Below are 25839 nucleotides of genomic sequence, written 5' to 3'. Positions count from 1 at the left end.
TGGTTAGTGGGGCATGATGATGGTGGTGGGTGCGGTGGCTTTGGCCATAACTATGCACAGAGTGGGAACGCTGCAGGGTGCTCCCTGGGCACGGTATCAGGCAACTTCTTTGAGGCTGAATATGTCCATAACTTGCCAATTTATCTGTAATGTTCAGTAATTATTAAAATCTCATTTTCCTTACATACCACCTAATCAAACAAAAGCAGTCAAATATGCACGGAAAAAGTTTAATGCAGCCATAAGGGACAACATGTAGTAGTGTATAATTACTAATATGAGGCTGGACACTATAATATAGTAAATTTATGTACAGAAAAGTATATACATATTAAAGAAGCTAAATACTCTAATGAAATTAAAATAGTCTGTCTTTATTATTACAGTACATCTGTCTGCATATGGTCCATTGCATAGCTGCACCTTCTCCTCGAAGGAACAGTGACAGCCAGAAATAATCCTTCCTCAAGTTAGCTGAGTGCCAATCTGGAAGAGGCATCTTGTAGTGAGCAATGCCTAGGTGAAAAATTATCTGTCCATTCATCCTTACCTTGGCTTTGTTTACAGGAGTCATCTGGACACCTTGATGGTGGTGATGAAAAAACAAATGGACTAAGCGCTGACTTGAAGCTTGGCATGTGTCTAAGTGGTTGTGTGTACGTGTGCGGGAGTGGTGGGGGCTCAGGTGGTTGTGTGTAGGTTGGTAAGTGAGAAAGTGGTGAGGATTTTAGTGCTTGTGTGCATATTAGTGAGTGAGAAACTGGTGGGGGTTTGTGTGGTTGTGTGTAGGTAGGTGGATGAGAGAGTGATGGGGGCTTAATTACTGTGTAGGTGGGTGAGTGGGAATGTGGTTGGGGTTTGTAGGAATGTGAGTAGGTGGGAGAATGTGGGGATGGTCTGTGATGTGAGCCAGTGGATTGACAGAGCAGTTTCTCCTTCTCAAGTTGTTCCTGGAGATGTGGTTGTCCATGGTATATTACTTCACTGGCTAGGGTCAAAGCAGGGTGATTCTTAGTTGCATTCTCACCCCGTCCACTTTGTGAAAAGCCACAGGACTCACTGCTGCGCTGTGAGGAGGAATCTCCCTCATCCTCCAGGCACTGATATGTATTCTGCTCCTCCAATAGCCGTTCCTTGCTGCCTGAAGATGCTGGGCAAACATCTGGATTTTTCAGTGGGTACCCAACATTAGACTCTCTTGACGACATTATTTCCATTTTCACTGAGGTGGAATCAGGAGTTGATACAAGGCCATTTGAAGATACCCTGCCACTCTCAAGAAGACAGAGGTCATCATGAAGTGCTATATTGCCATTCAACAGTGGACTGGAACTTCTGGGGCTGGGTGGGAGAGGCTCGGGTGTGAGGGACACAGAGCCTGGACTGATAAGATGGGAACGTTCACTCTCTTCAACCCTAGTCTGGCTCTCCACACACTGAAAAGACATTGTGACTGATATACATAAAGGATGTCTTACGTGTTTACCTGCTGCTCTACATTCTATGCAACAGAACTCCATTTATCCGAAGACAAGCTCCTAAGCTCTCCAAAAAATGAATGCATAAATTTTAGATAAAAACAAATGGTTTCACCTGGTACTCTGGTGGTGCTGCATCATTAATGGAGGTAAGGGGAAACTCCTCACCCACCACAACACCACTTGATGTTGGGGTGTACACATCCAGGGCAGTCGTCTTGCTGGAGGAGGCTGGAATATTAAACAATGTTACTACAATTTATCCATCAATTTGGCAGAGATTTCTGTCCTTTTGTGGTTTATTTCTCATGGCTCAGTGTAAGAATAAGACAGTACTTCTGCTTTACATCCTCCAAATCAATTATATCCCCCTTGATTCACTTGCACATAGACAACAACCATGTGACTTTATGTCTAATCTAAAATACTGTATATTAATTTCTACTCATCTGACTCTGAATCTGACATATAAATTGGCAATACATATGTACTCTTCAGAATATTATATGAAATTCTTGCCAAAAAAGTTTACACCAAGCAAATAGCGAAAAAATTATGGATACAAGAGAAAAGGTCTATGGAGCTGTCTGCATAAACAAAGTTCTGTATTTGTCCTATGGCAACAAAGTTCCATTACTTGATACAGTCCTCTTGGCTGCCTGACGCTTGAGGAAGCAGATGACAATGGAGATGTTGAGGACGAACAATGTGGTAGCAGAGAGACAGATGAGGAGGACAATGAGGCGAGGCACACGAGGCTGCCTGACCCCTACACCTCCCCGCTCAGCACCATCTTCCACACCCCCTACAAGTACACTAAGAGTAAGATTACTGAAGTACTGCACCTACCAGTACCGCATATCATCTACTACCAATTTACTGTTATACTACAACACCTCCAAGCTAGTCACCACCACCACACTGCTGTCACACTATCTTATCACCACACCAGTCATCATCACCACCACCATGGTTGTAACCAGAGGGACGGCTGGGGTGGCACTGGCTGACCCTGATATACACCGGGACATCCTAGCTGTCATTTCAAATTTTTGAAGGGATACTCCCAGACCTCCCCAAAGAGGTCCCTTTTGGCCACCCCATTATTAGGCTTGGCCATCCCTTGACCACTCCATTTTTAAATCCTAGACATGTCCCTGATCACCACCAAAACCACCACCACCATTATCACTTCACTTTCACTCCATCACCACATCAGTTACTAACATCACACTTATACCATTAGCAAGGTTCTTGGGATGTATGTGTCATTTTATCAGTACACCACCACAATAGTGTCTATCATCTTCAATGGCACACCATCACTACATCCATCATCACCATATCAATCATCATCATCATCATCATCATCATCATCATCATATCATCATCATCAACAGTATTATTACATCATTACCTCACCACTCAATTATCACCATATCAGCAACATACAACCCCACCCTCTCCATCATAAGCACACCAACAAACAAACTACCAAACTCACTACTGGATGAGAAAGTACCGGTATGGGATGGGGTGGAGTAGTTGGAGTGGCCATTGATATTGTAAGCTCGTACACTGATGAAGTACTTGACACCAGCTTCCAGGTTCTTTAGTTTGGCACTTGTAACATTGCTGCCACCCACATTGATGTACTGCAAAGTTAAATATAACACTTGATATATGTTACAAAAATATATGGATAAACTTTGAAGGCCATGAAATAACCTCACATTCTCCTGCTTTCAACTGTCTGTTATCAAATAAGCTTGGCAGAGAGACTTAATACAGTAAATATTCCACCAAAGAAAACATGGACACTTTACAATATCACACACAATTGATTATTCAGACGTCTTTTAAACAATCTGCTAGTGCACAAGCTAGCTCACTTACTTGGTACTCCTCAGAGCCAACCTGTCGGTAACGCACAGTGAAACCTTGTGGTGGTGCCCCGAGAGGATTTGATTGCCATGTTACCACCAATGATGTGCTGGTGATGGCTGTGACCTGAGGTACAGTAGTTGGGAAAGTATCACACAGAAATGTGACACAATATATCAATGGTAAAAAAAAAAAAAAAAAAAAAAAAAATACTGTAAAAAAAGCAACTACAGCATATACATAACCATAATACTGGTTTGTAATGAGGGTTGCCGATATAAATATGAAGGAAAGAGTGGCCAAGGGAGACTGATGAAGACATGATGATGGTCATACATGGGGAACTGCAGGCTAGGCAAATGAGCAGGGAAATGGCTCAACATCGTGACAAAAGGAGAGATCCTATTGGATGGAACACTGACAAGTGTTAGAACTGTCACTGGACTCTAAACATACAAGTAACTTACCCAGTAATGCAACTTTACATGAGGAGGGGTTGGCATACTCACATTAACCTGTAGTGGTGTAGCAGGTAGCAGGGGTGGAGCAAGAGTGAATGTGATGGTACATGAGCCTTGGGAGTTGTGTGCAGTGCAGGTGTAGCCTCCATAATCCCTCACTGTCACACTACGCACTTCAAGCACCGATGACCACTCACTCACACCATCCACAAGCTGCCACATACCAGAGATTCCAGTCATTGTATTATCATCATTACCGAGATATTTTGACCGACGTGAGAAATAGGTGGAAGAAAATGGGTGACTAAAAGTGGGTTTATTCCACGTTATTTTCCCTTATTGGATCCCAGAAGACATAACAAGAGAACCTAACAGAGAACAAATTCATTTGCAATTACCCGAGCTTTGTTCCATCCCCTTTCTTTGTTGTTGTTGTTGTTATTATTATCATTACTATTATTATTATTATTATTATTATTATTATTATTATTATCATTTATTATTATTATTATTATTATTATTATTATTATGCCTATTATTATTCATATTGTTATCTATTTATCTCTATCTATCTCACACACTTACCTTAGGGAGGCTAATGATGTACTTTCTATCGTTGGAAAGATGACGATGATTGTGCTGAGATGTAGTGACCCATGTAAAGGTGGGTGCTGGGGCTGCCTTTACTCGACAGTCCAGGAACCCAGTACCGCCCACAGCCGCCCACATCTGCCTCACGCCTACCTCCCCGTTGTCCACCATTGCTGATGTGGGTGCCTCTGGGAGGGATAAAGCAGCTAAAGTATTGAAGGGAATTATTAGGGTAATATTTACCCTTTAATTATGAAGAGTTTATCTTAAGCTGAAGAAAATAGTTAGGAGATGACAAGAAAAAATGAAAAAGATGCCCATATGTTGAGAGGACTAGAGGTAACTATCCACACCTCAGTTATTCCTATCCATCCATCATCTGTCCACTCACGAGTAACAACGATAGCAGTGGAGATTGGAGAAGGCAGCGGCAACAGAGGTGATGATGCATGGCAAAGGTAAAGTCCCGTATCATCCTGGCTTGCCCACTCCACCACCAGCCGAGCAGTTCCAATACCAGATGCCAGTATCACACCAGAACTGCTGAAAGGGTTGTACCCTTAATAAGAACAACATAATGGATTTTCAGTTTATTACTATGTTTATACAACTCAGGGTCCTAGGTGGGTAGAGAATCAAGTTACCCACATCTTTTCTCCTCATTTAATTGTGGTGAAGAGTCTGAGAGCTTTGTGGTGGAAGAACAGTGGCATGTTAAGGGGAGGCAGGAACAGGGATTCCAGATTCTCCTGTTTTTTTACTTTGTGGCAATTTTTTTCATGCAACAAACATATACTGTACATAAATGCTGAATGAAAAGCAGCAATATCCTGTATATCTGCAGACTCCTAATCAATGGGTTGATGGGCCTTATGCAGTAAGTAAACATTGCACTACACCACCACTTTCTTCCCTGACCTGATGTTGTGGCGTTGGCGGGTCCAGGTGATGTTGGGAGTGGGGTTGCCAGCAGCTGAGCACAACACAGTGGCAGCTCCATCCTCATCGACTGTAACACGCCGAGCTGCTACCAGATCCTCTGGCCCATCTGCTGAAAATTAACCCCTTCAGTATAGGGATGCAATGTGAAATGCATCTATAGTGAAGAAATGGTTAAAGCCTGTGAGGTGGAGCCAGGATTCTGGGGGCTTGAATAGTGAGTGAATGTGTGTCTGGCCTACTTCACTGTGCATGCTGTTGATAGTACCCCCTCTTTCAAGCTTTCTTTTCCTTTGCTTTCTGGAACCTGCCTAGTCTCATCCTCAAGTGGGAAGGGGCAAGTATGATAATGATAACTGAATGATTTTTGTAGCATACCCTTAAAGAATCAACTAATCATATTTCACTTTGCCTGTTATACGGTATATTCCAAATGGAGCTGAATGTGAATGTTTGGCATTTTGAGATAAAACAGGCAGATGCAGGATGAGACTAAGGACAGATACGAAGCTGCAAAATACATTTATAAAGACTAACACTGGACATTGATGGTGAAGGATGTGTTGATGGCCTTCGAAGCGGTGGTGGCAATGACAGTGTAAATGTCAGAGTGTTGGCGGTCAATGTCTTCCAACAGCAGTCTGCCAACACCATCAACATCACCATCACCGCTCTCCACCTTGCTGGCCCCTCGCCACCACTCATACCTGAAAATAATATAAAATAGGTTTCTGCTTTGACAAAAAAAAGGGAGAGAAAAAAAAATCATCCTTAATTATGACAATGGCTTATGTCTTCAAATTACAGTATAGTACCACACCATACTGAATCTGAGGAACTGGATATAGCTTCTTAATTTTAGGTGAATACTGACAAAAGTGTAACCTTCAATAAATGTTTTAAAAATACTTGTGGTGAAACATAAATAAATTATAAAGAAAAGACTACCAAGATGTTTAAATAAATGGGAAAGGTATATCACTTTACAGGAGGTGTCAGAAACCTACACCATGACAGTACATGGAGTGTTGCTTATCTTTGATATACAGCATATACAAAGACAGACAAAGACCTAATTCTGCAAACTTTGCCCCATGGAAGTTAATCAAAGAAAGCCAGCTAAAGATAAAAGTTAAACAGATACTGTAACATGCTGGGAGGTGTGGTGGGACAGCCAGGGATCAGGGAATGGGTGGTGGCCTCAGTGCATGGCATAATGTGTCTAATGGGGTGTTATGGTACAAATTAGGGCATGCTCATCAATTTGTAGGGGATAGTGTGGACATCAGCCCTGGAGGAGTGGTTAAGAATGAATCTCCATTCCACAGATACCTAGTTGGTAGACTTGTTAGATAGTTCTGAGGTAATTCAGTATAAGGAGAACCTGGGCAGCTGCCTTCAAGGTAAATGTGAGACTGCCTCAACTGGGATTTCATCTAGGTACTGTATCTGGTTGGCATGTCACTTAATGTATAATATTACCTCACACCTGGAGATGGTGTAACAACCATTCCATCATTCAATCCTGTATTGCCCCATGAGGAGCTTAGGAGCCTGGGGCTAGGGAAGTTAGTCCTGACATTGAAGATGAGAGTGACCAGCCTCACTCATCCCTGAGTGGCATTATGCAAGCAACAAACACCAACCACCCCTTGGATATAAACCTGCACAGGCTCAATCTGATTGGAGCTCCTTAATTACCCACTAAACCACCAAGCACCATAATTTGGCTATAAGGTCACCACCCAGCATAGTAAATGATTTCCTGGTGTACAGGAAACCATTTGGCTTGTCACTCAGTGTAGAGTCACCCACAGGCAGAAGGAAGAGGAAAGAATGAAGGAAAGAAAGACAGAAGAGGAATGAAGGAAAGAAGTAAGGAAGAGAGGAAAGGGCAGTCTCCCGAGAGCAGCGCTATATTGAGTGGGTGGATGGTGAGTGCCCCTCCCTACCACTAGATGGTTTAACATAGTCATATCACAGACTGTGCAGCTGAATGCCACTCATGTCAGTTAACTTAGGCTTTGGTTACATTAGTAGTGGGTCAAGTTAAATTAGGAGCTTGTCACAACTGAAAGACCAGGGTGAATAAGAGATTTCAGGATTTCTTTAACCTAAATTAATCTACCCTGACCTGACCTGACAGGGCCAGGGTTGGCAGTGGCAAGGGCAGTGATAGTGAGGTCATGTCCCTCCCTCACATCCACAACACCAGCTGGAGCCCACACCCATACCGGACCATCTGTAACACGACCAAACCATTGTCAACATAAGTAACACCACCATTATTGTATCAGTTACTATCACTAACACCACCACTATTTAACACTACCAATACCACCATTAATACTATTATTTTCACTCAGATACAATACTAAAGAATAGTTACCTAGCAAATTGCAGTATATTTAACTCCAGCAGCTCAAAAATCACTTCTTTTAGCTGAATAATATCATATGGCATTACCTACAATTAAATCTAAAAGACATTTCCAGGCTGGAGAAGCTATGACAGAGTAAATAAGCATGCATAATGCAAGCAAGTGACTATGCATACAACAGGGATAAGCATATGAATTAGCATTAGTATTTGTGAGTGAGTGAGTGAGTGAGTATTAACTGTGCACAAGAAAAATAAGTGAATAAACAGATACTGAGGTTAGTGAGTGAGTACAGTATTATATCTGGTGACTAAGTACAACAAATATGACTGAGGAGAAAGAACTGAACTGGTAATAATATCAAATATCAAAAGACAACATACGCAGGACATCCAGAGTGAGGTTGGCTGAGATGGGTCCCCCAACACCATTGTCAGCCACGCAGGTTATGGTTCGCCCATGGTCTGCTGCACCAACCCTCACGCCCACCTCAGACCTGGTGTAGGGGTTATGTGGATTACCTGATATATCTACCTATCTGTCTATCAGTCTATCTCCATCTATCTGTCTATCTACATTATGTTCTTTAGCAATCAAAAGTGTTCCTCACATCCACTAAAGTATATAAAACAGTAAACAAATTTTATCATTAAGGTAAAGACTCCTCAACTTTGCCTCCACCTGGCCAGTGTTCCCCCATAGGCTCCAGGAGTATGTGTCGTGGGTGATGGCTGGAGGTGTGCGTGAGGGACGCGCCAGGTGATGGTGGCAGGGGGCAGGCTTGTGGAGGTCTGACAAGTGAGTCTGGCCTGCTCCCCTGCTGCAATACGGTCCGGACTCACCCACACTGAGATATCTGCTGGGGCAACTGTGAAAATGGAAGAGAAGTAGATAAAGCCTGTCACCTTATGTGAGATGGACGACTGTAGATTTATATGCATACTGCACAGTAAGCCCTCATCTTTCACAGGGATTATGTCAGAAGCACATCAGTGAGAAATGAATTTCTATGAAGTACTGAAACCCTTATGAAAGGGCGGCCACAGCCATAATTTAACTGTGTAATGATCTAAAAACTCTTTGTAATGCCCCGAACGCATCACTGGACATTAACAAAATTTGCCAAATTATCCAAAAATACACCTAAAGCTACTGCATTCTTTATTGGTTTAGTCATCTGCAAAGAAATGAAACCAGCAACATTGAACAGGCTACCAAGAAAGATGACTGTTCATTGCACCTCATCCATTTCTTTCTATTTTTTGTCAATAAATTATGACAATTGTGTTTGGTACTAACAGCGCAGTGTGATGGTGGCATGAGCAGACATAGGTGTGCTGGTGGCAGGGGTGGCCACCTCACACCTCACCTCCTGTCCATTGTCCGCTCTACTCACTGCTACAACTGCTCTCATTCGTGTCACTCCTCCATCCTCACCACGCTCCTCCACACCACTCACTACACCACCACCCTTGTACACCCTGCAATGGTCACATGAATATACATTCATGAACAAAGGATGGTCTACTATTCCACTGTGTCTGCTTAACACTTAGGGAATGTCTGTCATTTTCCTCCCCGACACATCATTTCAGAGACTCATCTATGGGCTGAGAAACACACCAAGTCTCTTTTAACTTAGGAATATCAGCCAGCAGAGAAAAGTAAGGAGCAGAACAGAAACATTGGGCAAAATTTTGTCCCCTACCATACACCCTACAATGGTAACACTAATACAAACCCTGTAACTCCAGAATTATACTGTATGATGGCAGGTCTTCCTTTTTCCAGTGCATAAACCTTCCCACAAGTTTTTCACCCCTTGATTCATTTGGTCCATCTATTTGCCTGATCCATTCAAAATGCAGCACAGAAAGAACTGGTTTCCACAGTCTTTTTTCTTGATTTGTCATCTCCAAGTAAAATCTTTGTTTCACCGTTGCTGATTAAACTAGATTATTCTTTATGTAATTTCACCTTTACCCCCAAAATTCTTAATCCATTTTTACTTATGCTTCCTATACATGTTCTTGATCTGATGTTGCAGTGGCAGATTTTAAAATATGGGAACACTGTAGTAAAATGAGGTACAGTACAGTACTGCATAACAAATAAAATGAGATACATAAAAGCTAAAATCAGCTACAGTAAAGCTAAAATTAGAAATAATTAAACTATGCTAAAAATAACATTTTCAAGGGTAAAACAGTGAGATAAGAAAAGACAGTGTGCAGTACTGACGTGAGGGTGGGTGGTGGGTTACCCCCCTGTGATGTACAAATCACCTCCACCTCACCCCCATCCTCCCCAACCTCCACTCCCTCCTCCACCTCTATCACTGGCCACCCAGGGCGCTCTGAGGAAGAAGAAAAAAAAATTACTACAGCTATAATCAGTTAGCTTGTTTCTGATGGATCTGGGCAACTCTCAACTTGAATTCTACTGCTGTTGTTGATTAACCCTCTGTATAGCCAAGCAGACCCATCAACTGCAAGCAAGCAACTGCCTCTGCAGGCCATCCCATGCAGTTAACTAATATTTCCTAGCAGGTGACAGCACCTTGCTGTTGAGAGATGTGGGGAAAAGTGTGGAGATTTAGCTCCTGAATGGACATCACATTTAACTCTCTCTTCTCAGTTAACAAGGATGCCATAGCAGGCTCATCACCCCATTGTCTGATTAACGATAGTTACTACTCAGTGTACTACTACTACTACTACTACTATTACTACTACTGCTTCTACTACTACTACTGCTTTGACTATTACTGCTATTATTATTACTACTACTGTTACTACTACTACTATCACTACAGCCACTCACTGATGATGGTCAGGTTGTGGATGGTGTGCAGTGGGTGAGGGAGGGAGGGATGGGTGGCATGACACTGGGCAGTGATGTGGGTGAGGGTGGGCAGGGGAGGCAGGGTATGGGTGAGGCGGGAGGATGTCACCCACCCTCCACCTGCACCCTCCCTCACCACGGGCGCTCCTGAAGCCGCTCCTGAACCTGTAAAATGATGAAGATATAAAAATTGAGAAGGTAAAAAGAGAGAGAAAGAGAGACTGAGAGATTAAAGGGAAGAACAGAGTATTGTACTGGAGAATATAAAAGCAATGAGATAAAGAGTGTGAGAAAACTGTTAGAGACCAATGACGTAATGGTGGGGCTGGGTTGGGTAGTGGTGAAGTTGGGTGGAGTGAAGTGGGGTGTTGGTGGGGTTGAGTGGGGTGGAGTGGGGTAAAGCTAGTGTCTAGTTAGGTGGAGTTGGGTAATGGGGTGGGGTAAAGGTGGGGTTTAGTGGGGTGGATTGGGGTACTTAGACTGAATGGCTTAAAATTAACAACACTAGAAGCTAAGACTCTTTCCACCTTAACTTGGCCCAGATTTTTGTCATTTTGAAGTTTATTTCACATACCGCAGTGGCAGAAAAAGACAGTCCTACGACTCTGTGTTACCTCTCCATGGCACATCTTCGTGACTGGCATCATATTGTAGTATTAATCTACTGTTACAACTCAGCATTCATGATGGAAAGATGACAACTTTAGGTCAAGTTAGAGTAAAAAGAATATAGTAATATATTGAGGTAGTGCCATGTGAAAGTGAATTACACACAGTATGACTCCCTGGGCTTAAAATAAAGGGTTGTCAAGTCTATGCCAGCCATATAAAAAAAAAAAAATGAAAAAGAACTGACCGTGGATACGCCAGGTGAGCGACGGTGGGGGGTTGGCAGGCGAGGTGTGGCAAGTAAGGGTAAAAAGCTGGTCTGCTGCCACCACCTGGGGTCCAGTGATGTATACCTCGTTGGGAGGGTCTGGTGGGGGGGAAAGGGGAGGTTAGTTGGTTACTGGTACAGGCTGAAAAAGGCTTGGTATGTTTCTCTGCCCACAGATGATTCTCTTTAATATGATGAATCAGGGAGGAAAGTACCGGTAATGGACTTGTTCTGTGACGTAGGTGCAGTGTAACTGTAGGCCGTCTTTTGTTCCTGAATGTACATTCAGGAAAAAAAGATGGCCAACAATTACACCCCACCTACTCTACGTCATGGAATAAGTTCATTATCGGTACTTTCCTCCCTCATGCATCACATTAAAGAGAATTGTCTGTGGGCAGAGAAACATACCAAGCCTCTTTCTGCCTGGCAGTGTTAGACAGCAGAGGAAAGTGGACAGTAGAAGAGGTAAAATATATGGAATATTTATGTCCATGACTGCATACACTGCCACCAAAAAAAAACGATAAACATTATAGACATGTCTGCAGGTCTATTACAATATGACATGTTCAAACTGTAACTTAAATAATACGATGCAGATGTTACCTATACCCATAATCAAATGAAACAATGTTACGTTCATTAGATAAACAAAATACTATTATGTAAGGCAATAATTACAAACAATTAAACCATTACATTTGTAGGGGCCCTAACAATACTGGTGTGGGCCAACCTACAGATCTGGTGACCTACAATGGACTGTAAGTGTGACATTGGCGGTGAGATGGCGAGGCAGGAGATCACCGGATACTCGACATTCATACATGGCACCGTCCTCCTCCCGCCACCCCATCACCCGCTGTGTTGCCTGGAAGCCCCATGGGAGGGCAGGAGAGGACGTAGTGGGCTCCGGGGGTCCTGGGGGGCGTGTCAGGGGGCGTCCATGGCGATACCAGGTGAGCCAGGGGCGCGGCCGACCCCCTCGTACCTCACACACCAAAATTCGCTCCTCCCCCTCCTGCAGAACCTCACCCACCTGATACCCTCGGATGATGGGCTGCCCAGGTGGGTCTGACCAAAAGATAATTTATTCTTAAAAATCATTTAAATCTCTTTAATTCCCTCTAGTACCAGACAGTTTAATTCAGATTAGGCGTAGCTTCCCCTCACCACTCAAGCACCCAGAATCCTGACTCCACGTCATGTACTATGCTCAAGGTAAGACATGTAGTGTACTGGATACAACGAGTGTGGTAGGTGAGGTGTTATGAGGGGGGATGGATGGCACAGCAAGACTAATGCTACTAAAGCATCACTACCACCACCATCACCACCACCATTACTACCGTTCCTAACACCACTGCACCGTTCTACACCACTAATGGGCTCTTTACATCCCACCCCCACACCACCCCTAACACCACTACCACTATAACCATTCCTAACACCACTCCACACCACTAATAACAGCACTGCTACACTGTCATCACCACTACTCACGTAGGACATGTAGTGTGATGGATGCAACAAGTGTGGTGGGTGAGGCATGTAGGGTGGGGTGGATGGCACGGCAAGAGTACTGTTGGTTGTCATCATGTGTTGTGGCCACCACCACCAAATGGCTCCTTACATCCCATCTCTTCTTCTCACTGCTGGGCATCACCTCCTCCTTGTGTAGCTCTGCTGGTACACGTGCATACGAATATTATTTTACATCCATCCATCCATTCATCATCCAATCCTACGTTGCCCCATGAGGAGCATAGAAGCCAGGGGCTAGGCAGTTGGTCCTGACATTTAAGATAAGAGTGACCAACCTCACTCATCCCTGAGTGGCAGTACGTGAGCAATAAATCCCAATCACCCTTGGATATAAACCTTCAACGGCTCAATCCGACTGGAGCACAATAATTACCCACTAAACCACCAAGTGCCAAAATTTGGTTATATGGTTACCACCCAGCATAGCAAATGGTTTCCTGGTGTATAGGAAACCATGTGGCTTGTCACTCAGTGTAGAGTCACCCACAGGCAGAAGGAAGAGGAAAGAATGAGGGAATGAAATACAGAAGAGGGAGTGTAAAGTCACCTGCAGGCAGAAAGACAAGGAAAGAATGAAGGAAAGAAAGACAGAAGGGGATGGAAGGAAAGAAGGATGGAGGAGAGGAAAGGGCAGACACCCGAGAGCAGCACTACATTGAGTGAGTGGATGGAGTAGTTATATATTTTTGTACGTATGGTACAACTCAGGAGAGACACTAGGTTGCCTAGGACCCCCCCTGGGGGTAGGGGGGTTTTCAAGAATACTCCCCCAGTATCCCTGCTTGTCGTAAAAGGCGACTAAAAGGGTTGGCGGAGGGTTAGTGCCCCTCCCCGGAAAACAACCAACTAAAAAAACAAACAAGAAGCCTCGGACAAGGACTGACCAAACGATGACGACCCAGGACCGGACAAAGGACTTGGTAATGAGTACATGGAATGTAAGAGGAGCGAATGATGAGGTGAAAGAGAGAGAGATTGTCCAGGTGCTTGAGGGTGCGAAAGTGGATGTATGTGGAATAACTGAAACAAAATGGAGAGGAGAAAGTGTGAGAGAATGGGAGTATGGATGGGGTATATGTGCAGGAGTTGATGAGAATGAGAGGGCAAAGGAAGGAGTGTGTATAGTTGTGAGTAAAAGATGGAAGAAGAGCATAAGACAGTATGGATCAGGTGGGTCAAGGATTGTGTGGGTAAAGTTGAAAGTTGGAATACAAATGTGGGCGATTGTGTGTGTGTATGTGCCAACGCAAGATCGTGCTAGAAGAGTGAGAGAAGAGTTCTGGACAAATGTAGAAGTGTGCATGGAAAAGTTTGGAAGGAATGAGAGAGTGTTTTTGATTGGTGATATGAATGGTAAAGTTGGTAATGTGAAGGTGGATGGAATAGTTGGTGAGTGGGGTGTGCCTGCTGAGATAGATGAGAATGGGAGTGCGTTAGTGGACATTTGTGCTGGGAGGGGGTTGGTGGTAGCCAATACCCTCTTCAGGCATAAAATGATCCACAGGTATACATGGCGAGTGATGAGAAGGGTGGGTGGTGAACTGAATGAAAGGAAGGCAATGATTGATTATGTGTGTGTGGATGAAAGGATGCGAAGATGTGTAAAGGATGCAAGAGTGTATAGAGGTTGGGGGAGTGGACTTTCTGACCACTACTTGGTGGTGGCCAGAATTAGGATGCAAGTAAGATGGAGGAATAGAAGAAGGGAAAGACGAGAGGAAGGAGTAGTTGCAAGGAGAGTGGAAAGGTTACAAGAGGATGAGAAAAAGGCAGAGTATAAGAGAGAAGTGGAGGAATGATTGGGCAAATATGAATAGGAGCAGATGGGAGACGTGGAAGGTGTGTGTAAGATATTTACAGAAGAAATATGTGCAGCATGTGATGTGGTGTGTGGAAGGAAGAGAAGACGGAGGGGGGGTGCAAGGAACAGCGTGGTGGACTGAAGAGGTGAAACAGGCTGTGGCACAAAAGAAGAAAGCATACAATGAACGGATGAGAAATAGGGGCGTGGAAGAAGTTGAGAGGCGGAAGAGAGAGTTATATGTGGAAAGGAAGAGAGAGGTGAAAAGATTAGTAAGAGAGAGTAAGAAGAGAGTGGATGAGGAATTTGGAAGGAATTTGAGTGTAAAGTGGAGGGAGCGTAAGAAAATGTTCTGGAGAGAAGTGAAAAGAGTAAGACAGGGTGGAAGTGAAGTTATCAGGGGAGTGAAAGATAAAAATGGTAGATTACTAGTGGAGAAGGGAGAAAAAGTAACCAGATGGAGAGAACACTTTAAGGAATTGTTGAACGTAGAGGATGGAAGTAATGCGAGTATAAGTGGCTGGGGAATGGCTGGGAGAAGGAGGGAGGTGAGAAGACAGGAAGAAATCAGTAGGATAGAAGTTGTGGAAGCAATGAAGAAAGTTAAATCGGGGAAAGCCCCAGGAATTGATGGAGTGTGTGGTGAAATGCTGAAGCATGGGGGAGAGATAGTAGTAGAATGGATGTGGAGGATGTGCAGATTGGCCTGGGAGGAAGGTAGAGTCCCGGAGGATTGGAAGTCAGGTATAATTATTCCCTTGTACAAAGGAAAGGGGGAAAAAGAAGTGTGTGGTAATCATAGGGGCATTTGTCTTCTTAGTATAATAGGAAAAGTGTATGGTAGGATACTTATAGACAGAGTTAGAGAAAGAACAGAGAAATTAGTTGGAGAAGAACAGGGAGGCTTTAGGAAGGGAAGAGGTTGTGTAGATCAGATATTCATTCTTAGATCTTTAGTGGAAAAGTTTCTAGAGAAGGGAAAGAAGTTGTATGCGGCTTTCATGGATTTGGAGAAAGCATATGACAGGGTGGATAGACAAGGATTGTGGAAAGTGTTAAGAATATATGGAGTAGATGGGAAGTTGTTGAATGCTGTGAAGAGTATGTACGATGGTGCGAAGGCAGCAGTGCGTGTGGATGGTGAACTAAGTGAATTTTTCTCTTTGAAAGTTGGTTTGAAACAGGGATGTGTCATGTCTCCATGGTTGTTCAATCTGTACATGGATGGGGTAATAAAAGAGGTACAAGGTAGGGTAGTGGATGTTGAAGTGGCCCTGGTGAGAGATGATAGTGTTTGGAAACTCCCTGTACTGTTGTTTGCAGATGATACTGTGTTGTTGAGTGAAGACGAAGGGGAGCTGCAAGGCTTGGTGGATGAGTTTGAGAGAGTGTGTAAGAAACGGAACCTAAAGGTGAATGTAGGGAAGAGTAAAGTGATGGTCTTTGAGAGAGGTGAAGTTAGTGAATGTACAGCGAGGTTGGATGGTGAGGAATTGGAAAATGTGAGTACGTTTAAGTATTTGGGTAGTGTGATGAGTAAGGATGGAGGTTTGGAGGGTGAAGTGCTTGAAAGGGTGCAGCAGGGAAGAAAGGTTGCTGGTTCCTTGAAAGCAGTGATAAGAAACAGGGAAGTGAGCATGGAAGTGAAAAAGTTACTACATGACAGTATTTTGATACCAACTCTAACGTACGGAAGTGAAGCTTGGACATTGTTGGAAGGACACAAGTCAAGAGTGAGAGCAGTGGAAATGAGTTATTTAAGAGGAGCCTGTGGAGTCACGTGGAGAGACAGGCTGACGAATGAGGATATAAAGGAGCGTTGTGGTGTGGATGTGGATGTGATAGGAAGCGTTAGGAGGAACACACTGAGGTGGTTTGGCCATGTGGAGAGGATGGAGGGTGAAAGACTGACGAAGAGAGTGTATGTGAGTGAGGTGGAGGGGGGAAGAGGGAGGGGGAGGCCGAGGATGAGATGGAGGGATGGGGTGGAGAGGTATATGAGAGAGAGGGGTGTGAGTTGGGAACAGGGCAGTGAAATGGCAGGGGACAGGGCGACTTGGAGGCGATTTGTTTGTGGCCACCCCAAACGGGATTGAGGCGTCTGGCAATAGATAGATAGATAGTAATGTTGAAGTGTAAGACACTTGACAGAATCATCAATGCAAAGCTGCCAACACCACAGTGGATGAGCGGATAGCACTGCAGTCCACCATCTTCCGATGCTACTATCAGCTGCTATTAGTACTACTACTACTACTACTACTGCTACTACATGTACTACTACAACTACAAATCCTCACCTTTACTAAGCCTTTGAGCGTCCCTATACCATGCAACTGTAGGAGGTGGGCGGGCTCCCTTCACCACGCACTCCACCCGCACCGGCGCCCCCATCTGCGCCTCCACCACCCCACCGTCACCTACGCCCACAATTTGGATACTGGTGGGTGACACTGAAACAAATAAATTACACCCTCTTTACTCTACCTCGGCCTAATATTGCCATCCCTCCATCTTGAATGCTGAGTTGTAAGAACAGATTAGCAACAGAATATGATGCTAGTCATGAAAAGGTGCTAATTGATGGATGTTACGTGTAGTGTTCCCTTTTCCTACCACTGAGCTATGTGGAATAAGCTGCAAATGGGACGAAAATCTTGGCCAAGTTAGAGTGAAAAGATTATAGTGCTGGCAGCCGTAATATGAGTGAACTGCAGAGGCATCGCACCATGACAAGACACACACACACACACACACACACACACACACACACACACAGATACAGACAGATGGAGATACAGACACAGACAGATGGAAATACACAGACAGACAGATGGAGATACTGACTCATACACAGACAGACGAAGATACAGACACAGCCACAGACAGACGGAGATACAGACACAGATATAGACAGACGGAGATACAGACACAGATACAGACAGACGGAGATACAGCCACAGACAGACGGAGATACAGACACAGATATAGACAGATGGAGATACAGACACAGACATAGACAGAGGAGATACAGCCACAGACAGATGGAGATATGGACACAGCCACAGACAGATGGAGATACAGCCACAGACAGATGGAGATACAGACACAGACAGATGGAGATATGGACACAGCCACAGACAGATGGAGATACAGACACAGACACAAACAGATGGAGAGAGACACAGACAAAGACAGACGGAGATACAGACACAGGCATATGGAGATACAGAAAGAGAAAGCTAACCTATACAGACAGTGAAGTTAGCAGCTGCTCATCATATAGGAGGCGACATAGTAGATCCGGCTTGAGAGAGAGAGAGAAAGAGAGAGAATAACTTGCACTAACCTCTCCAAACGTACCCTAACCGCCCCTAAATTAGCCCAGTCTCCCCTAACCTACCCATGACAGTGAGGTTAGCAGCAGCCCACAGAGGAGGCGATGTAGGGGTGGGTCCAACTTGGCACTGGTACTCTCCATCGTCCTCCAGAGACACTGTTCTTATCAGGAGGTGGTGTTCCCCTCTCGCTTCCTCGCCTTGGTACTCGTAGCGTGGGTAGCCGGGAACATTGCGCTCAAATCCTGTAAAATGGAGAGTTGTTAGGCTAGGTGAAGTTAAATCTGTAAAATGGAGAGTTATTAGGCTACTGTAGGTGAAGTTAGATATGTAAAATGGAGAGTTGTTAGGCTAGGTGAGGTTAGGGTAAGTCTCAAAGGCCTAAATTACAAAGATGAGCACCTCGGCTAATCGTCCCATTGCGTCTGCCCTCACCTTCACATAAATCTTCTTCCCTGTGCGACCAAACTCCCTCAAATGAAAACGAAATTCATGTAGGGTCTGAGCTGTAAATGTCTGGGGTAAGAATACGGGTAAAGAGTTTAAAGTTGCTTTCCTCTGCTATTTTTGTATTTTCAGAGGCTGGTTGTGAGAGAGAGAGAGAGAGAGAGAGAGAGAGAGAGAGAGAGAGAGAGAGAGAGAGAGAGAGAGAGAGAGAGAGAGAGAGAGAGAGAGAGAGAGAGAGAAACACCCAACTAACATAATACCCCCCAAATACTCCAGGTATTGATGTCACCTGTTTATCCATCTATCTATCTATCTAAACCTTTACTGCCACATCAGGAGCGTAGGAGGCCGGAGCTAGGCTGCTTAATACAGACATTTAAGGCAAGGCCCGCTAGTTATATGGTTACCACCCAACGTATTAAATGATTTCCTGGAATACAAGAAACCATCTGGCTTATTACTTATTATGGAGTAACCTGAAGGTAGCACTACATTAAGAGAGTGGATGGTGGAATCTCACAGCAACCTGAGAGTACTGTTGCTGCTGTCTGAATTTCTCCCACAAAAATATGTGAATTTGTAAGGATGTGTATCCAAAATGTCTGTCCTGTCTCCTCATCGATGCTGTGATGTTGGCCAGTTAGAAAATTATGCACATACAATCCACAAGATGATGGTTAGAGGTGCTGAATAAATCGCAAAAGAAAAGGAGTCCAGTAACTAGAATAAATTGCATAGGAAAAGGAGTCCAGTAACCAAAATGTCAGTCCTGTCTCCTCACCGATGCTATGGTATTGGCCAATTATAACGCTGGGTATGCAAGGTTGAGCGGGACGGGGCCACCTGATTGGTCAATAAGCTGGTCTATTTCTCCCCTAACTGCCTATCAGAAACACCCGCTGCTGGAGCTGAGACGGGAGAGAGAAGGGAACTGAGGGGGAGGGATAGGGTGGAGAGAAGAGAGGAAGGGAGGGGAGAAGGGAAGAGGAAGGAATGGGAGATGAGAAGAGGAGGGATCTGAGTGGAGAGGAGGAAAGAAACACTCGCTGCTGGCCTAGGAACTGAGGAGACGGGAGAGAGAAGGGAACTGAGAGGAAGGGAAAGGGTGGAGAGAAAAGGAAAGAATGAAATGGAAGTGGAAGGAAGGGGAGAAGGAGACAGGAGAGAACTGAGGGAAGGGGAGGAAGGAAATGAAAGACGAGAGGAGAGGTGGGAAGAGAGGGAGGGAGGGGGAAGAAGGACACTGGGAGGAGGGAAGGAAATGAGAGGAGAGGTGGGAAGAGGCTGGAGAGGGGAAAAGGGAACTGAGGGGAGGGGAGGAAGGAAATGAAAGGTAAGAAGTGGGAAGAAGGAAGGTGGGGAGATGAAAGGAAACATCAGAGGAGACAAAAGGGAATGAGAAGAAATGACGGGAAAGGAGAGAAGGAGTGAGGAGGAGTAAGAAAAGGAAGGAACACAAGGGTTATGAATATTAGAGGAAAGGAGGAGGGGGAAAACGGGAAGCGGAGAGAAGAAGGAAGATGGGAGGAGAAGAGAAGAGAATATCAGGAGAGAAGAGATACAAAAAGTAGAGAAGAGAAGAGGAAAGGAAAGGAAAGAAAAGGAAAATAGAAGAGAAGAGAGGAGAGGTGAGGAAATGAGAGGAGAGGAGAAGATAGAAATGAGGAAGGTAAAAAGCAGAGAAAAGCAAAGGCTGGAGATGGAAAGGAGAGTAAATAGAGCAGTAAAACAGAAGAGAGGAGATGGAAGGAAAGGAGAGAGGAGGAGAGAGGAGGAGAGAGGGAGTAGGAAATGAAGAAAAGGGAAAGGAAATGAGGAGAAGAGAGGAAGAAGAAGCCAAGGAAGTGAAGAGAAAGGAGGGGAAAGGAAGAGAGAGAGGAGAAGTGAGGAAGAAAGATCATAATCAATAAGTGTGTGTTAGCTCCACCTCCTCAAAAAATTCTTCCACCCTTTTCTCCTCCATTCTTTTCTCACTCTATCTTTTTCTTCCATTTTCTCTTTCCGCCCTCAATTGAAGGAAGGGAGAAGCAAGAAGAGAGGGAAGGGGAGGAAAAAAAAGAGCAAAGGAAGAAAGAGAAGCAGAAGGGATGAAGGGAAAGGAGGGAAAGAGAAGAGGCGAGGAAAAGGGAAAATAAGAGCAAAGAAAAAAGCGAGAAGGAAGAAAGGAGGAAGGGAGGATGGAAAGGATATGAAGTAAGGACCAAAAGGGGAAGAAGAGTAAGTGAGAAAAAGGAATCACAGAGAAACTAAAAGGATGTGAGGAAGAGCAAAGTGTGTGTGTGTGGGGGGGGGGAAGGACGGAATATGAGATGGAAGGAGAGATGCAGAATAATATCAGAAAAAATAAAGGAGAGGAGGAATAGGATGGAGTGAAGGAGAGAGTGCCAGACAGAGACGAATAGTTATAAGAAATGACCGTCTGATTGGTTCATGAGCCAACTGAGGAGGAGGAGGAGGAGGAGGAGGAAGAGGAAGAGGAGAAGAGAAAGAGAAAAACCGAGAGGTGGTGGTGGTGGTGGTGGTGACAGTGATAGTGTCGGTGGCCTGACACTGGTAGTGATAGTAATGGTGGTAGTGGTGACAGTAACGGTGGTATTAGTGGCTGTGATATGGTAGTGTTGGTGGTGATGACGTAGCAGCAGGAGTTTAAGACAGGTATAAAACACGTACGGAATCTGTATGAAACACGTATAAAACAGGCACATGGACTGACCCAGCGCAAATCCATCCTTCGTCCACTGCGCGAAGCCTCTCTGGTTGTCAACGGCGCAGCGCAGTGTTACATTCTCACCTGCGATCACTTGAATACTCCTGGGACGCTCACGGAACACCTGAACACCCACACCTGCAGAAATTAACACCTGTAGTACTGGACACGAGTATCTGTCCTTATATTTGCCTCCTACCTGCCTTATACTTCTCCCAAACCTCACATACTAGTACTTGCCTTATTCTAACCTCATACTTGACCCATACTTCTCGCACCTGCCTCATTTGCCTCATATTTGTCTCATCCCTGCTTCATGTCTACTTCGTCCTTGCCTCATACATGCATCCCAGCCTCATACTTGCCTCACACCTCACATCGCTCTGGCTACATTATAACCCAACACAAAATAGCATCAGTGTATGTGACTACTAATATCCTATGTTGAATTAAAAGGAAAGCGAAGTGACTGATGGTTTCTCCTCTCCCCCTTTTCCCCCCTCTCTCTCTCTCTCTCTCTCTCTCTCTCTCTCTCTCTCTCACACACACACACACACACACACACACACACACACACACACACACAAACTAAGAAAGACACAGAAAACAATAGGAAGATGGCGGAGCTTTTGTTGGTGTTGAAAACTATTTCTCTTTTTTCATTTAGTCTGCCCTGTGAATAGAAAATGCCAGTTAGGTTTATTAATGTGGGAGAGGGAGAGAGAGAGAGAGAGAGAGAGAGAGAGAGAGAGAGAGAGAGAGAGAGAGAGAGAGAGAGAGATGACAAAGCAAAAAAAAAAAGTACTAGCCAGAGGACGGAGAAAAAGAGAAGAAAAAGACGAGGAGGGGGAACAAAAGGAGGAGGGGGGGAAGAAATTGAGGAGGAGGAGGAGGGGGGGGGAAATAAGAGGAGGGAGAAGAAAAAGAGGAGAGGGAGAGGAAAGAAAAAGAGAAGGAGGAGAAAAAAAAAATAGGAGGAAGAGGACAGGGTAGAAAAGAAAGAGGAAGATGGACGAAGAGGATGGATCGCGAAAAAAAATAAAAGAGAGAAAGAGTAAAAGGGCCTTAAGGAACAATTAAGGAGAGTGGAGCAAGGTGTCACTCAGAGGAGAGAGAGAGAGAGAGAGAGAGAGAGAGAGAGAGAGAGAGAGTTTTGAATAGTTCCTCATATCTACATTTATAACAACAGTTTACATGTGCCAGTGTCAGGGTGGGGGAGGAAGGGTGGAAAGAAGGGAAGAAGGAGAGGGAGGGTGTGGGTAACAGGGAGAGAGAAGGGAGAAGGGAGAAGAGAGAGCGGGGAGAAGGGAGGAGGAACAGAAGTGAGGAAAGGAAGGATGTGGGAGAAAGAAAAAGGGGGGACAGGGACACGAGACGAGAAAGAAAGGAAGGGAGAAGGGAGAAAGAGGACAGGGAGGAGAAGGAAGAATGAAGAGACAGAAAGGGGAGGAGAGGGGAGACAGAAACAGAGGAGAGGAAGGAAAGGAGAGAAAGAAAGGAGGGGAAAGGGAGTAGGGAGGGAAGAAAAAAGAGAGAGAATTGAGAGAGAGAAGGGGAGAAAGGAGAGAGAAGAGGAGCTCTCCACTAGCACTTACATCCCCAACTAACAACTACTTCCAGCCTCCAAAACTGGCACTAACATAACTGACAATCTATCTATCCATCTACCAATCTATTTACCTATCTATATACAGTCTCGGAGGGGGTGGCTACAAACAAATCGCCTCCATGTCACCCTGCCCTTCGCCATCAGGATGTCCTTCCTCCAGCCCATATCATTTTCATTCATTTACCTCTCCACCTCATCCCCCTACCTCATCCTTGGTCCACCTCATTCTCATAAACTCTCCTAGTTAGTCTCTCTCCCCCTCCACCTCATTCTCATACACTCTCTCATTGCCCATTCCCTCTACAAGGCCAGACCACCTCAGGGTACTTCTGCTAACACTTCTCAACCCACCCACATCAGTACCACAATGCTCCTTCACCTCCACATCTCTCTCTCTCTCTCTCTCTCTCTCTCTCTCTCTTTCTCTCTCCAACCACCGACATTAATAACAGGCTAGCTTCACTTACCTCTGCAGGGGCATAGATGAGAATACAGCAACAGGATCCAAATCAACACCTTCATTGACGTCACGGTTTCCGGGTACCAAAACATTGCTCTCATAGGTCCATACAGCAATGACGTCACAGCCATCACACCAGATCGCGTTCTCATTGGTCAGGTAGAGCAATGACGTCACAGCCACAATATCAGAGTGGGTACCCATTCGTTCTGGAAAGCTCTGATGTCACAGCCACAGTATATCATTTCCTCACTGGTCTACACTGCCTGAAGAGAGATGACGTCACCATCACAACACTGGAGACTTTCATTGTTTCTTATTTATGACGTCACAGCCACAAAATCTGCGTGCACTCATTGGTCCAAGCTACCTGGATTAATGACGCCACAGCCACAAAATCTGCGTGCATTCTCGTTGGTCCAAGCTACCTGGAAATTAATGACGCCACAGCCACACTACCAGAGCCGCCTTTTCAATGATCCTACACAGAGATTAAGTGTCTTTATTGGTCCACACAGTCTGAAGAACGATGACGCCACAGCCACACTAGAGACCGTTTTCATTGGCCCAGCATATTAGTGTCAGTTTCTATGCGTTTTTCTTTCACGTGAACATCTTTCGTCACTGTCAGATACGTAGGAGCTGCCATAACACTGAACACCTGAACAGCCACAATGAACAAAGCCACCTAGAACAAAGAACAAGAAATTAACATCTTCGAGAACTTCAGTACTTACGCAAAGATGAAATATGTGAACTGCGATTGCTAGGATGAATTACTCTGTTCATTTTACCTAAGCCTATTATTACCCTCCCTCCATCTTGAATCTTGACTTATACCAATAGTTTAACACTAGAATATGATCCTAGTCATGAAGAAGTGCTAAAGGGATGATGCACAGCCACAGTATTGTCATCATTAACCCCCTTCATGGTCAGGATAATTCCAGCATTCTATTCCAGCCAGACGATTTTATTCAGCAGAGAGAGTCATAAGAGCTTGAGTGCTGAGAGAGAGAGAGAGAGAGAGAGAGAGAGAATGTGTGTGTGTGTGTGTGTGTGTGTGTGTGTGTGTGTGTGTGTGTGTCAACTGCTACGACAAGACTGTAATCAACTACCACTAATAATGCTGTTTGTCAGGTGGTCTGTCTGTCTGTCTGTCTGTCTGTCTGTCTGTCTCTCTCTCTCTCTCGTAATCCAGTTCTCAAAATTTTGTACTATAATTAGAGAGGAGAAATGGTAAGGGCTTTGTACTCTCCCTCCCTCTCTCTCTCTTTCTCTCTCTCTCATCACAGAACCTAATGGACCAATGGCGTTTGCAAATAGTCGCATTTTTCACTGAATTTTGCTCGCTCCAGAATATTTCCATCCCCACTTACATACCAACACTCTCAGGCTCCTGTCTCACTAGCAGCTGAATGAAATAGTCTGAGGTTAAATATGAAACAAAATATAAAAGAATACTAGAGTTATCCTTACCGTCAGAGGGGAAATACATCACGAAAGACTTAAATATGGATGGACACAAACTCAGTCAAGGTGAGTCAACATTTTTTTTCTACCTAACACCTGTCGATTTTATTTAGCTGAGTCACAGCAGCCTGAGAGCTGAAAAAATACAAATATGAAGATGGATGAATGAAGAGTGAAAATTTCAGGAATATATGAGACAAATGAAGGTAAACGCAACTGAAAATGAATGAAGAGAAAAGGTTGATGAGAGAGAATGACATGGTATGAAAAAGAATGACATTAATTACTTTTTCCTCCACCTTCTCCCCCTCCTCCTCATCATCACCACTATCATTATTATTAATTATGAACACCACAAATTCTGCTACCAAAATTCCAAAAGTAAGGGGCGAAAATTGACAGTGACATAGCACACGTATTCCCTCCCCCATTTCGCGTCCTTCTGCCCGTAACTACCTCAGTTAAGGACATAAGTTTCGTACTCATGTCCTCTACACATTATTTTATTGTATCCTATAGAGTCCTTCAGTAACCCTCTACTCCCTCACCCTCTGAAGAACGCCATGTCAGCAACTCGTTCGAAAGATTTCATGCTGACTTCACCTTAACTCTTTTGGGAAAAAATATAACGTGTCTCGGTGTTCTTGTCTGTTTTATCACACACCTCTTTCTGTGGTAAGTGGTGGCGCCCATCATCCACTCACTTGATGTAGTGCCGCCTACTTCTTTCTTCACCTTGCTACTTTTCCCATCCTTCCTGTCATTTTATTAGATACTCTCCTTTCTGCTTCATGTGCCTCTACACTGAGTGTCAAGCCTAATGGTTTCTTGTAAGCCAGGTAACCATAGAAAATGGGTGACGTAGAGCATACTGTGGTGCTCCAGTTAACAGGGTGGAGACGCAGATACGGCGTCTATCCATTAACCGAACCTCCACACTCTTCCCTGCGCCTCGCTGTGGCGAGGCTGTGTCTACCGCAAAGGAACATCGGTTCACTGCAC

General features: G+C 44.5%; 1 protein-coding gene across 1 annotated transcript; it reads right to left on the bottom strand.

Moving 5' to 3' along the window:
* Positions 1-50: 50 nt before the first annotated feature.
* On the bottom strand, positions 51-23568 carry LOC145409539 (nephrin-like). The gene is made up of 25 exons (XM_080279928.1): positions 23372-23568; positions 21657-21682; positions 21302-21433; positions 18207-18386; positions 17104-17256; positions 12961-13140; positions 12214-12531; positions 11434-11553; positions 10557-10742; positions 9975-10089; positions 9033-9214; positions 8415-8601; positions 8117-8229; positions 7493-7595; positions 5891-6060; positions 5333-5462; positions 4806-4954; positions 4409-4602; positions 3872-4036; positions 3375-3488; positions 3001-3133; positions 2116-2283; positions 1594-1709; positions 1061-1436; positions 51-115 (listed from the first exon to the last, which is right to left on the bottom strand). Exons 1-25 carry the CDS (start codon positions 23566-23568, stop codon positions 51-53), a joined length of 3972 nt encoding a protein of 1323 aa, XP_080136054.1.
* Between the last annotated feature and the right edge of the window lie 2271 nt (positions 23569-25839).

Source organism: Coenobita brevimanus, chromosome 81 (genome assembly GCF_032717465.1).
Source record: "Coenobita brevimanus isolate Jiangsu-jjx chromosome 81, ASM3271746v2, whole genome shotgun sequence".
In the NCBI taxonomy this organism is placed as follows: Eukaryota; Metazoa; Arthropoda; class Malacostraca; order Decapoda; family Coenobitidae; genus Coenobita; species Coenobita brevimanus.
This window is presented reverse-complemented; position numbering and strand designations above follow the sequence as displayed.